General features: G+C 37.4%; 1 protein-coding gene across 1 annotated transcript; it reads left to right on the top strand.

Moving 5' to 3' along the window:
* Nucleotides 1-1,249: 1,249 nt before the first annotated feature.
* LOC120187062 (dynamin-related protein 1E-like) lies at nt 1,250-6,045 on the top strand. The gene is made up of 15 exons (XM_039190857.1): nt 1,250-1,558; nt 1,652-1,715; nt 2,112-2,219; nt 2,889-2,990; nt 3,124-3,174; nt 3,254-3,315; nt 3,646-3,736; nt 3,810-3,874; nt 4,080-4,274; nt 4,348-4,467; nt 4,565-4,635; nt 4,750-4,975; nt 5,202-5,252; nt 5,347-5,715; nt 5,883-6,045. Exons 1-15 carry the CDS (start codon nt 1,421-1,423, stop codon nt 6,009-6,011), a joined length of 1,842 nt encoding a protein of 613 aa, XP_039046788.1. The 5' UTR covers nt 1,250-1,420; the 3' UTR covers nt 6,012-6,045.
* Nucleotides 6,046-14,999: the final 8,954 nt, after the last annotated feature.

The raw sequence follows: 14,999 nt of genomic DNA on the forward strand, positions 1-14,999 counted from the left end.
GTAGTGGATGTAGACTTCATTGAGGAAGTTTAACCACTATAAATCATTGTTCAATTTTCCCTATCTTTTTACTCCTTGCTCTCTAAATTTCAAAAATCCAATTAACCCCCTCTTGACACATTTTTGGTTGATTGAACGAGCTTCTTCGAACCCAACACAGATCATAAAGCCATTAGTGAGAAAGCAACTTAGTGACCAAAAAACCTAATGCGTTAAGTGCAATAAGAAAATTAAAAAAGATTTAAAATACAATGAGTAGAATAGGAGAGAGAACAAAATACAATTACCAAATTTATACTTTGCCCTAATTTTAAGTTGTAAAATAATATAGGCAAAAAGGCATCACATGTCCTTATATATATATTTAAAAAAATCAATGTTACATTCGTATTATTTTTTTCCAATGTTGTCATCTATCTCAAAAAATAAACCTAATATAACTCTTTGAGTAATATTTTTTTATTGTTGTCTGTTACAGTGCTGACATGATAGTTTACGGTACTGACATGACAGTCTACAATATTGACATGACGGGCTAGGGTGACAGATTAACATGACAGATGAAATAGAATATGAATTAAATTGATAACTCAAACATGACAAATAGACTGTCACGTTAGTACTGTGAATCACCACGTTAGCATCGTGAACTGATATATTAGTACTGTAATGGTCAACGATGAAAAATATTGATTAAAATACTACATTAAATTTTTTTAAGTTGAAAGGTCACATAAAAAATAATACGATGATGAGATTGATTTTTTTTAAAATTAAAGCAAACTCTGCTACATTTGTGCCAATAATAATTAAAAATTAGTTCTTCTTTCAACACTTTTAAAAGGTCAAATGCCAATATACGTGAGCCTTGTTTAAGCACTTTAGGTGTAAATATTCCAATAAAGGATTGGATAAGTCAATATAAGACTATCAGTGACAGTTGAGGATAAGAAGTCCGCCAAAATTCAAAATGATTCAAATTTGTAAACGGGCCCACCCGTTTCCGTTACCATCCAAATGGCGGTGGCGTCCGCCGAATGCAGAGGAAACCAACAAACTCCTGAAACGATAACAATTTATTAAATTAAAATAAAAAACTTTTCAAATAATATCTGCTTACGTGGCGCATTTATATACCCCGACAATATCTCACTATATCATCTTTTCCCTCTGGAAAGTTTATCTCATCATACCATCTCAAGGCCCACAAAGAATTCCAGAAAATTAATTAATTTCCCCATACAGAAAAGAAGAAGAAGCGAAAATAGCTTTTCTACTTCACTTCCTCGTCTCCTTCCTCTACGGTTTCCTCTCAATCTCTTTCGTTATAGCAATTTCGATCCGTTCGAATTCGAAATCCAATCCTGATTCTTCCTCCGTTAGGGCTTATAATCAACAAGAAGAACAACAAGGAGGTGAAATGGAGACAATGGAGAGCTTGATTGTGACGGTGAATAGGATTCAGAGAGCTTGTACGGTACTCGGTGATCACGGCGGAGACGCTGCTTTGCCTACTCTTTGGGAAGCTCTTCCCTCTGTTGTCGTAGTAGGAGGCCAGGTTTGCCTCTTTCTTTCTGTGTCTCCGTATATAACTTTTTCGTGGCGTTGCTGTGATTATCTGTTAATGTGTGTTAATTTGCTGCGAATGTAGAGTTCTGGAAAGTCATCGGTGCTGGAGAGCATTGTCGGACGCGACTTCCTTCCTAGGGGATCGGGTTATCTTTCTTTTTCTTTTTAATTTATATGTTTGCATGTTGAATTCTCTGTTTTGACTTCTGTTTGGCAGCCGAGAAAATCTTAAAGAAATATTTAAATTATAAAATAATGTAAGGCGAAGCACGTCACCTCACGTGTGACGTGTTTATGTTTTTTAAGTTATGGATTAACTATACTGGGAGTTCAAGCTTTTTTAAAAAAAGGAAAAAAGGTCCAACTGATTTAAAAATTTTCTAATTAATCCTTCAAACAAAAGTCAAAACTGGTGTGGCATGCTTCATACTGTTTCATTTGGGAGATGGATAAATAAAATTTTATATAATTCATTGCTTTTGTTGTTAAGCTGAGAAACTTAGATGATATCTCTGTCTCTGTCTATGCCTTTGAAATTTCAGGTATTGTGACTAGGAGGCCCCTAGTGTTGCAGCTACATAAAACAGAACAAGGGATTAAAGAATATGGAGAGTTCCTTCACTTGCCCAAGAAAAAATTCACCGACTTCTGTAAGTTATTTCTTCTATAAACCTATTTATTTATTTATTTCATAATTTTCGGATTTTGTTCACTTTTTCTGGTTTTGGTGTCAGTTTCTTTTTGGATTAAGGATGCAGAATCCCTCTATTTTTTTAAAAAAACCAATTAAGCTACTAACTTTTTTGACCCAAATTTTATCAATTAAATCCAATGACCATAAAATCTATCACTTTTTTTCTATTTATTAATAGTTATATTTTTCCTTTACAAAATCCGCAAATGACACATGGCAGAACTGCAATGTGTCATGTAATAGTAATATCTAAGAAAAGAATCCTTAAGACTTAACGGTTAAAATTGGTCAAATGACTTAAATGATTCAATTTCTCGGTCCAAGTATTCAATTGAGTGAAAAAAGATTAAGAGTTCAATTGATTTCTTTTAAAAAAAAGTTGAAGGGCTTAGACAGCCTTAAACCTTTCTTTTTCATGCTCATTATCAGTCAAACTATCGACGTGTTCATAAGTCATAGTGTTTTCATCGTCAGAAACTGTATTACAATGATAACTTCATGTACTTGCTATTGCTTCTTGTTTATAAGTTTTAGTAATGAACTAATGATCCGTTTCTTGGTTGTGAATTAAAATAAAATGTCCAGCTAGAGTTGAATTGTATGGTTTACTTCTTTCCTAATGCAGCTATGGTTCGGAAGGAAATACAAGATGAAACTGAAAGGATGACTGGGAAATCAAAACAGATTTCTCCTGTACCAATTCATCTCAGTATCTACTCACCAAATGGTAATAGCATTTAGAATTTGACTTCTGTCAAAGAAGCTGAAAACTAGCCTCTTTAGATTCATTCTATGGTATCCTTGTACTATTAGTAATCTTGCTTTCTATTATCTAACAATTGTAGTTCATGGTTTTGCAGTTGTCAACTTAACATTGATAGATCTGCCTGGTTTAACAAAGGTTGCTGTAGGTATACCCCCCGCTCTCCTAAAAAATTTCTCTTTCTTTTCGTCTGTCAGATTGTCAATAGAGGTTTTTGTTTTTGGTAGAGGGACAGCCAGAGAGTATTGTTCAAGACATAGAAAGCATGGTTCGCTCATATGTTGAGAAGGTAACAGTAAATTTCCCATTTTAAAATTATTTGTGCTGGATGGGCAGCTAGAAGAATACAATTAATTGCATGCTTCTAGGATTTGTGTAATATACTATAATTATAAATTGAAATTGCCCTCATTGGTAGTATATGATGCTTTAGTAGGCCTTAGAACCAATTGCTTAAAGTTTTTCTTTGTGGTAACTCTATCTAATATCTGTGGATAAATATCTATTTGATGTTTTTTTTTTGTTGTTAATTCTTTTTTTTCCAATTTACTATATAAGCTAGAGTTTCTTAGACCTTTGGGAATTCAAATGACTGGTTTCTCTTCTCCATTGATTGCAGCCAAATTGCATCATTCTGGCCATAACTCCAGCTAATCAAGATATAGCGACATCTGATGCTATGAAGCTGTCTAGAGAAGTAGATCCTGCAGGTATCTGTCTTCTTATCATTGTTGGTTACAGTTTAATCGGACTGTCTTGTATAGCCATTGTTAATTGTATTAGGTGAAAGGACATTTGGTGTATTAACCAAGCTTGACTTGATGGACAAGGGAACAAATGCTATAGATGTAAGCTTTCTTCCTATTTTAATATGCATCGAGAGTATGTTTATAACTTGACTGGGATTTACTGCAGTGTATAAAACCTAATCAAATATGTATTTTGTTAGTTTAATGTTGAATAGGATCATACATACGGCTTATTTGTTCTTGCCCAGTTTACACATGTTAACTTTTCTTCTTCTCTTTTCTTTTCTTTTCTTTTTAAATGCAGGTTCTTGAGGGAAGAGCTTATCCACTTCTGCACCCTTGGGTTGGAATAGTAAACCGTTCACAAGCTGATATTAACAGAAATGTTGACATGATTGCCTCTAGGCAGAAGGAGCGTGAGTTCTTTGCAACTAGTTCTGATTATGGACATTTAGCTAGCAAAATGGGCTCAGAATATCTTGCAAAAGTTCTCTCACAGGTTTTGTTTCCTGGTTATTTGCATTTCTGCATGGCATGCCTATCTACTTATTAGAATATTCCTTTGGTGTCAGCATTTGGAATCAGTAATTAGAGCCCGGCTTCCTGGCATTACTTCTTTAATTAACAAAAGCATCGAAGAACTTGAAGCAGAATTGTCTCACCTCGGTAGATCTGTTGCCGTTGATTCTGGGGTAGTGAGCCTCATCATTCGGTGTCTTTTTTTTTCATATTGGGGTATTCATAGATTTCATTAATCAATTTAAATTTTATTGCTTTTATGTATATCAGGCTCAGTTATACACCATCCTAGAGTTATGCCGAGCATTTGATCACATATTCAAGGAACACTTGGATGGAGGGTACTATTTTTTAGCTCCTCTCTTTTCACTTCCATTTTGTGCAGAAATTGCAGTGCAAATTAAATATATAATAAAATCATAATTCTTTTTCATCCTGTTTCTATCTTTCTCTAGGCGACCAGGTGGAGACCGCATCTATGCAGTTTTTGACCACCAGCTACCTGCTGCTTTAAAGAAGCTTCCATTTGACCGTCATTTGTCACTGCAAAACATTAGGAAAGTAATTTCAGAGGCAGATGGGTACCAACCTCATTTAATCGCTCCTGAGCAAGGTTACCGGCGTCTCATTGATGGTGCACTTAGTTACTTCAGAGGCCCAGCGGAGGCTTCTGTTGATGCTGCAAGTTCCCTTCTCAAGGCGGCATTTTCTTGTTATCTTGGTTAGGTCTCTGTTATAATTGGCATAGGACCTTTTGACTACTTGGAGGTAAGTAGAATGGAGAGGGTTTTGTAGCCTTGTAAGTGTTTTCATTACAGAGCTGAGGGTTCATTCATTGTACCAAAAATCTATTGCATTTTCGTTCTTTAAAAGTAGTTCATCTTCAGTGACTATCTCTTTTTTGCAGGTTCACTTTCTTTTAAAAGAGCTTGTAAGAAGGTCCATTGCAGAAACTCAGGTTAGGAGTTTGAAACTTCACTACCTTCTTGGATGAAATAGTGATACTTTAGGGATAATGGAAGAACAAAATTTCATCTTTCGGAATTCAACAGGAGTTGAAGCGCTTTCCAACTCTCCAAGCTGAAATTGCAGCAGCTGCAAGTGAAGCATTGGGGAGGTTCCGTGAAGAGAGTAAGAAAACAACTTTGCGAATGGTGGACATGGAATCATTGTATTTGACGGTGGATTTCTTTCGGAGACTCCCCCAAGAAGTGGAGAAAGGTGAAAACCCAACTTCCTCATCTGCAGATAGATACGCTGAAAGTCACTTTCGCCGCATAGGATCAGTTGTTTACTCTTACGTGGGGATGGTGTCTGATACGCTTAGAAATACCATTCCTAAGGCCGTGGTTTATTGCCAAGTAAGGGAGGCCAAACAGTCCTTGCTTGATCACTTCTATATACAGCTGGGTAAAATGGAGGTAACAAATATCTTTACTCCAGCATTCTCCTCCACTTGCACATACATTCATTTTGACACATCCACGTGACACCTACTTGGTAATTTGATTGTGAACGGATTCCATTCGGGCTGTTGCAACGCTAAACGAGGGTTCTTTGCTGACTTGTTTTCATTCTTTTCTTGTAGGGCAAGCAACTGGCAAAGTTATTGGATGAAGACCCTGCATTGATGGAAAGGAGGCAACAATGTGTGAAGAGGCTTGAGTTATACAAATCTGCAATGGATGAGATTGATTCAGTCTCATGGTCCAGATGAAACCGCCCTACTCCCCGCTAAGAGCGTTTACATCACCGGTAAAGAACGAGGGAGACCGCAGACCGGAGAAGGTGTAAGTTTAATTTTCAACTTTTGTTGCATTTTCTTGTGCAGCTTTTGTTTTCCAACCAGCTAAAACCTAGATATTTTCTAGAACATTGGTCTATGCTTTTATTGTTTTCCTAAAACAGTGCCTTTGTTGTAATGCTTTTGTAGAAGTATGAAGTAAATAGCTTTCTTAGTCCACGTTGACAGCCTCTCTATAGTAAACCGGAAGACTCGCATACGATCGTAGAATGCTTTTCTTTTTTTGGGTAAATTATTTATTTGGTCACCCATCTATTACTTAGTTCATGTTTTGGTCACCCGCTATCAAAAAATTAATGGTGATACTGATGTAATATTTTTCTTATTATTTTTCAATACTGATGTGACATTATTTTATGGTGACATATCAACATCACCGTTAATTTTTTAACGTTGAGTGGTCAAATCAAAATGTATAGTTAGATATGATTTTTTTTTGCCTTTTTTTTACCTCCTAAACACAGCTCTTCCGAGAATTTTTCGCCCCTCGGCAGATCATCTGGGAAGAGTAACAGCGATATCAGTATTGTGCCTTCAACTAAAGGTCTATCTAATTCATGAATTTTCCCAGTAAAAAAAATCAAAATTAAGTTCGTCCTCTAACCTACTAGAATTTAATTCGAACACATATTTAATTTAACTTTATTTTATACCCAATTTACTAAAAAAACTAATCAATTTAAAAATAATACCACGACACGTTCAAAATACTACGTTATATTTTAAGAGAAAATAACCTCAGTGACAAAAAATCCCATATAATATACGATTTTAACCAACTTTTTCTGGATTTGCCAAAATGACCAACAAAATCGCAATGCGATCGCTAATTCGCAACGCGATCTCCATTATCGCAAATTCGCGTTGCATTTTCGCAATGCGATAGTTGAAAATCACGTTGCGATGGTCTACAGTATCGTTGTGATTTTCCCAATTCGCAATGCGAATAAGTAAATCGCAACGCGAATTGGGAAAATCGCAATGCGAATAAGTAAATCGCAACGCGAATTGGGAAAATCGCAATGCGATAATAAAAAATCGCAACGAGATACTTACTTTCGCAACGCGATACTGACTTTCGCAACGCGATTCTGACTTTCGCAACGCGATAATACATAATCGCAATGCGATTTTCAAAGCGCCATTAGTATCCTGGCCAAGTATTTTATTTTTAAATTCCAAACATGAATATTAATATATTGGAACACTGAACTGTCCACAGTATATCCCGTAATCGCAACTCATAACCTAAAACCTAAAATCACAACTCAGTCCCATCTCCATCTCTCACTCTCTCACCCATCTCCGACGAAATCTGTCCCCATCTCCAGCGAAATCCGTCTATTTCCATCTCTCAGAGCCACCCTCACAATCAGAAATGGAAAATCAACCAAATCAACCAACGAGGGTTAGTTTTTTTAATTATTTTCTTTTTTAAATTTTTGCATTATTATTAGGTTTTTCATATTGAAATTGATGATAAGTTTACTGGTAATTTCAATAATAGATTAACTATTTCACTTAGATTGCTTATTAAATCAACCGAGAATCGCAACGCGAAATGCAAATCGCAACGCGATTTTAGTTTCGCGTTGCGATAGTCGAATTCGCGTTACGATTTTCATTTTCATGTTGCGATTTTCATTTTCAGAAATTATTCTTCTTCTGCAAATTGAAACTTGAATGAATTGCATTACTTCAACCAAAAAACAAAGACAAATACGAAATTCACAGTGTTGCATATTTAAGTTTGAAGAATAAACTACTACTATTTATGTTTATTATTGTTTTTGGTATATCTTCACAGTGTAGTTTTTGGTATATCTAATTTAGTATGTTTATTGTTTTTGTAGAACTTTTATTCGGCTCAATTGACCTTAAGAAATAAAGTTAGCCTGGCCAAAACAATTGCGTCGAAGCTTTCACCTGCACAAAGAAAAATGTTTGAGGATACATGCTTCGGGTCATGGCTGAAAGTACAACATCCCGGTGGAGATGCGATGTTGACACACCTGTTTCTTCAAACCATGACTAGCGATCTACCAGAGACTATACAACGTCGTGATGAAGAGATATGGTTTGATTTTCCACCGGCGTATACGTGTTTTGGGCGGGAGGAGTTTTGCTTAATCACTGGTCTACGCTTCGGACACGATGATGTAGGTTGGTACACTAGACACATTACCCGCCCATCATGGCTATCCCGGGTTTTTCCTGAGCTGGAGAGGCCGAGTCTACACGTAGAAGACCTGACAAGATTTTTGAATAATAAAGATGGTTTTACTCGGATGGATGACGTCGACGTTGTCCGAGTATGCCTTCTAATTCTTTTGCATGCCGGCTTTTTAGGCAGAGAGGCCAGACAACCTATTCTAAATGATCTAATCAAATTGGTAGAAGACCTAAATGCGTGGAACCTGTTTCCGTGGGGCTCGTATTTATGGAAAGCTACATGGAATAAGTTATCGTCTGCCTTGGATGATCGAAAAAGTTTGCATGGCGATGGTTCCAAATACACTTTGACAGGCTTTATTTGGGCCTTTAAGGTAAGAATTTTTATATGATGTTTCCAAAATTATAAGTAATTATTTAACAATTACTAATGTTTGTTATTATATTGTTTGTAGATTTGGATATTTGAGGCCTTTCTCGCCATGAAGACATATGTAATAAAAACTTCAAATGATATTCCCAGGGCTATTTCCTGGAAGAGGAAACGGACCTTGCAATGGGAAGATTTACTACGGTATACGACAATAAATAATGTAAGTTAACATAAATACTACCATATGTTTATAAACAAGTTATTACTAGTACACGTTTAACTTTGTTTGAGCTTTTATATTGTTAGGAGGCCAACACTCCTCTACAGAGGCTGACACCCACGGAAGCTGAGCTTGCCACTGATTGGTGGCAAACTAGTAAGCGTTTTTTTGATGGAACGGTTGATAAGCAGCCTCCACTTCGGGAGCCATCACCTCGCCCAGAGCTATCACCTCACCCAGAGCCATCATCTGATCGACCCGGCTATACATCTCCACAACGACAACCATCACCTATTCTGTCACATCATCGAGCCTCTTCTCCACCATCACCGTAAGATAGGCGACCGGCAAAGATGCCACGACGTTTATCTCCCTGTTCTCCACCTCCACCTCAACGGGATGAGTTAGGGGAGTTACATGATGAGGTCAATGCCTTGCGTGAGGAGTACGGTACTTTACGCAAAGACGATGGTGCATGGCGTGTTGAGGTGTCTACATTACGCGGTGAGGTAGCCGCTCTACGTGAGATAGTAGCATCGTTGCAGAATGAGGTTCATACTTTACGCAACGAGGTAAGTTTAAGATTTTTCATACTCGTAATTCATTCGGTTGCTGCCAATACTGCTAAACTGTTTTTGTTAGTATTTGTTTTTGGTTTTGTTTTTGTCTTTTGGTTGAAGTAATGCAATCCATTCAAGTTTCAATTTGCAGAAGAAGAATAGTTTACTTTCGCAACACGAAAATGACTATCGCAACGCGGAAATGGCTATCGCAATGCGAAATGAAAATCGCAACAACAAAATCGCAATGCGAAATGAAATCGCAACGACAAAATCGCAACGCGAAATGAAAATCGCAATGCGATTTGTGTTTCGCGTTGCGATTTCATTTCGCGTTGCGATTTTGTCGTTGCGATTTTCATTTCGCATTGCGATAGCCATTTCCGCGTTGTGATAGTCATTTCGCGTTGCGATTTTAAGTTTCGTGTTGCGAAAGTAAACTATTCTTCTTCTGGAATATTTATATATGTTGTCCTTTTAAATGTTTATATAAGTGCTTACTTCTGGAATGTTATCTGAGCATTTTGTGAACTATGATAGAATAATGATTTGGGTGAATACAATGCTAGTTTGAAACATATTTGTCTTTGTTTAATATCATGTCTGTTTATTTACTGATTTATGTATTAATTTTTTTTAGCGGCCCGATAAGGTGGATGCTTTACGTCGGGTTTTCCTTGCACGACGGAGTTCACGCATCAGACGGTGTGGACGTGCTATTACGTCTCCGTTCACCCCAATGGTGCGAAGACTCCGCAAGAAGAAGCCCGACTCACCGGTCATCCCTCAAGAGTCCCCTCCAATCGTTCCAGAGGCCCCTATTCTCCCTCAAGATTCCCCCCCACCGTTCAAGAGGCCACTGTCATCGTTGAAGAGGTCCCTCCCACCATTCTAGAGCCCGATTCACATGGGGTAATATATCGAAGTATTGAGAAACCCCCACCGGTTCCGGACATGATGGATGAGAGTTGGCTCTCGTATGAGTTACCGGCTGTACCCTTCCGGTATTTGAAGTGGAGAGGAGACAACTACCGGAAACAATTGTGGATAATACCGTTTGGGCTAAGACCGCAGTTGATTTTTATCTACATGAGCGGAGCCAAGGGTGTTACACTGACATCAGCAAACTCAACGATGAAATGTTTTTGTTGCTTGATCGGTCTTGGTGGGGTGTGCTATTAGGGGTTGAAGACAGTGGCTATTTGGATGGGGAGGTAAGTCTTATATTTGTCTTATATATGATTTTGATTAATTTGTTTAAAAATTAATGTAATTCACTAATATATGTATTTTTTTGTAAAACAGCATATCGATGCGTGGGTGTCACGTCTACTAATAATAAGGAAGCTTAGGAAAAATAAAAAAAATTCGCTATATACAATAATGCCGACGGCTTTTCACGCAGTTCACTTGAAGAATCAACGAGATGAATCATTTTTGTTGGGCAATGGACAAGCTAAACTTTATCCTGCATGGTGGGAGGTCGATAAGGTTAGTGTTTATTTTTTAAATTTTTTAAAGGTGTTCATAAATAAGTGCGCAAATAAATGAATTATTACTTATAATCGCAGGTGTTTATCCCTGTTTTGGAACGTCATCACTGGCTTCTCGTCCAACTTCAGCTCCCATCCCTGAAGATAATAGTGTATGACAGCATGATCAATTACATATCATTGTCTGATTTGAGAGATATTTTCAAGGGATGGAGCTCTCATTTGGCTAAATTCTTGGATGGGATTAAGTATTGGAGTCATTCTGGACACAAGAAGCCAAAGAAGTTCAATGTCACAGTTGTCAGAGACGAGACCGCGCCACAGCAATCGCCGGGAGCCAGAGGGGATTGTGGTCCTCTCGTATGCCTTTGCTTGGCGCGTTTGACGACGGGAAGCACAGAGTTTTTACCTCCCACCGATAGAGATAGAGCTGCAGTAGGCTTGTGGTTTCGGCATTATATGGCTAGAGCAATATATTCGAGATGCTGCCTATCTGCATCCGCGTTATGAAAGTGTCCATTGTTAATTAGTAAGTCAAATGCAAGTTTTGTTAACATATATACTCCTTTTGGTTTGAAAATGTTTGGTTAAGTACCTAGAATTCAATAATTTGCTGTTTGTAGGTTTTAGATATGTAGGAAGTCTTGTTTGAGCAAATGTTTGGTTTCTGCAGGTTAATCCTTAAGTGAGCTGCGTGAAATGGATGTACGGGGTCACAAAGTTGTTGATTCATTGATTCAATAATTGATGAAGAAATAAGAATTATTATTATTTTTTGATTGTTTAATTGATTTGTAAAAGATGATTTGTAAATGTTGATTTGTTTAATTGATGTGTACATAATTTGTGTTGAAATGTAATAGTTGATTTGTTGATTTTCAATCTGCTTTATGTTGAAGGCAAAACAAACTATCGCAACGCGAAATGGCTATCGCAACGAGAAAATCGCAATGCGAAATGAAAATCGCAACGAGAAAATCGCAATGCGATTTTCATTTCGCATTGCGATTTTCTCGTTGCGATAGCCATTTTCACATTGCGATAGCCATTTTCGCGTTGCGATAGTCAAATGAATGTCTAATAAGTGATAACAACTAAACATATTATAACAATGTTCAAACTCAAGTTACTAATACATGCCTAACTGAAAATGTTAAAAGTACACACATAAAATACACATAATGCAAGTTTTGTTAACATATATACTCCTTTTGGTTTGAAAATATTTGGTTAAGTACCTAGAATTCATTAATTGTTAAAAGTTTATGCATGTTAATCCTCGTTGCCTTTTTCATTTCGCATTGCGATTCTATCGTTGCGATTTGCATTTCGCATTGCGATGGTCAAATGATTGCCTTTCGCAACGCGATTCTGACTTTCGCAACGAGATAATACAGAATCGCAATGCGAGTTTCAAAGTTTGCAACAGGTTTTAGTTTCGCAAGCCAAATTTTTTGTGTATATATATACGCAGCAGCAACAACTCATAACCTAAATCCCTAAATCGCAACTCATTCCATCTCCATCTATCACTCTCTCCGGCGACATCCGTTCCTATATCCAACGACATCCTTCCCCATCCGGCAACAGGTCTTAGTTTCGCATCTCGTTTGTTTAGTTACAACCATGAAATCATCTAATGTTGATCATGTTTGGATAGATTTGTGTTTTGGAGGGTCATGGGAGAATGCTCATGGTGTTTTACAATATATGCCTTTACCCATGAATCTTCAACTAAAACTGTCATTAAAGAAGTTAACTTATGAAACCCTAATGTTACGTGTTTCAAAGAAATTGAATTTAGAGCCCCTAAGTGGATTTAGGCTATCTTATCAGAGAAATGGTAAAGTTTATTTGTTAACCGACAATGAAGATGTTGAACAATTCATTGCTTACATTAATGTTTCAAGTGATGATGTTACATTGTATGTTGTTGAACCTAGAAGTAGTATTGTTGGGTCAGTAGCGGGTAGTAATCAACTAAGTGGGTCTCAAAACCCACAGCCTTTCTCTAATCCAAATCCAAATCAACTTTCAGCACTAAATTCCGGTTTTCGTATTGACCAATTAGACGATGATGAGCCAAGAGAAAAAATTATGAGTACTAGTCAGTATTCGAAATTTGATCTTGGTCAATACCCGGACTTTGATATTGGTCAATACACGGATTTTGATGATGTTTCAGAAGAAGAAACAGACCCTGCGTGTAATGATATTGGTCAATACCCGAATTTTGATGATGAAACACCCGTTGCCGAGGAAGATGTTGTTGATGATAATGAGGAGGAAGTTACGACTGTGAATGAACATGTTGAACATCCATTCTGTAATTCATATAATCCTGAAGAAGAAAAAGAAGAAGAAAAAGTCCCCGAAGAAAAGAAAATGCCACGGGAGTATAACTGGAATATGCCAGAATTACTTCAGTTACCGGAAGAAGAGTTGGCAAAGAAAGCAGTTGATTGTTACACAAAAGTTATTCGTATCAAGAAAGATGATTGTTTTGATACAAAGGAAGACTTGAAGATAGCTTTGTATACGAAATGTGTGGAAGATGGCTATCAACTAAAAGTTAACAAATCAAGCAAAGATCGTTTCGAAACAAGGTGTACGATTGACAAAAACTGTACGTGGCGTATGATTGCAAAGAGGATAAAAGATTGCGCAATGTTTCAAATTAGGACTTTTATTGATAAACATACATGTTCAAGAACCCAAGTTTTTCCTCACCATAGACAGGCAAACAAAAAGGTGTTGGGTGGTTTTCTGGCTGAGTTAATGTTTTTGAATGGCAGGGTATATCGGGGACATGAAATTATGACTGACATGAATGCTCGGTTCAAGATTAATATATCATATTCTCAAGCTTGGAGAGCCAAATGTTATGCCTTGGAATTGTTGAGGGGGTCGCCAGAAGCATCGTTTGCCCAACTGCTGGCTTATTGTCACAATTTAAAGCTGAAAAATCCTGGGTCGGTAACTCATATCAAAACAGATAGAGATTGACGCTTTGAGTTGCTGTTTATCGCCATTGGTGCTGCGGTTAGTAAATCAATATAATTCTGTTGACTCATTTCTGTTAGTTACATGCATTTCACATTTAAATGATTATATTTCTTGTGTATATTATTTTGTAGATTCGTTCGTTTATTACTTGCATGCACCCAGTTATTATAGTTGACGGAGCACATTTGAAAGGTCGATACCTTGGAGTAAACTTATTAGCAGTAGCCATGGATGCTAACAATGGGATATTGCCAATAGCTTACGGTGTTGGCAAATCTGAAACCTCTGATTCATGGATATGGTTTATGGGGCATCTTAGGGATTGCATAGGTCCTATTAGTAATCTGACAATCATATCCGATAGGGCAAACTCAATTGACAACGCTGTTAGAAGGTGTTTCCCAGATGCTTTTCATGGACTTTGTGGTGTTCATTTGTATAGAAATCTAAAATCAAGGTCTGCTGGTATAAAAAAGCACAAATGGACATACTGTTTTATTAGAAGACGTGACACCCACGCATCGATATGCTGTTTTACAAAAAAAGACATATATTAGTAACTTACATAAATTTACAAAAAAAATAATCAAATGAAAATATAAGAAAAATATAAGACTTACCCCTCCATCGAAATAGCCATTGTCTTTGACCCCTAATAATACGCCCCACCAAGACCGATCAAGCAACAAATAGATATCATCATTGAGCTTGCATATGTCAGTGAAACACCCCTGGCTTCGCTCATGTAGATAAAAATCAACTGCGGTCTTAGCCCAAAGGGTGTTATCCAGAATTGTGTCCGGTAGTTGTTTCCAATCCTCTTCAGATACCGGTATGGTACTGGCCGGTAACTCATACGAGAGCCAACTTGAATCCATCATGTCCGGCACGTCAGAGGGTTTCTCAAGAATCCTACATATGACGCCATGTGAATCGGGCTCTTGAATAGTGGGAGGGACCTCTTCAACAATGACAGTGGCCTCTTGAACGGTGGGAGGGGACTCTCGAGGAATGATAGGGGCCTCTTCAACGATAGGAGTGGACTCTTGAGGGATGATAGGCGAGTCGGGCTTCTTC

The sequence above is a fragment of the Hibiscus syriacus genome, unplaced genomic scaffold (assembly GCF_006381635.1).
Source record: "Hibiscus syriacus cultivar Baekdansim isolate YM2019G1 unplaced genomic scaffold, ASM638163v2 tig00113722_pilon, whole genome shotgun sequence".
In the NCBI taxonomy this organism is placed as follows: domain Eukaryota; kingdom Viridiplantae; phylum Streptophyta; class Magnoliopsida; order Malvales; family Malvaceae; genus Hibiscus; species Hibiscus syriacus.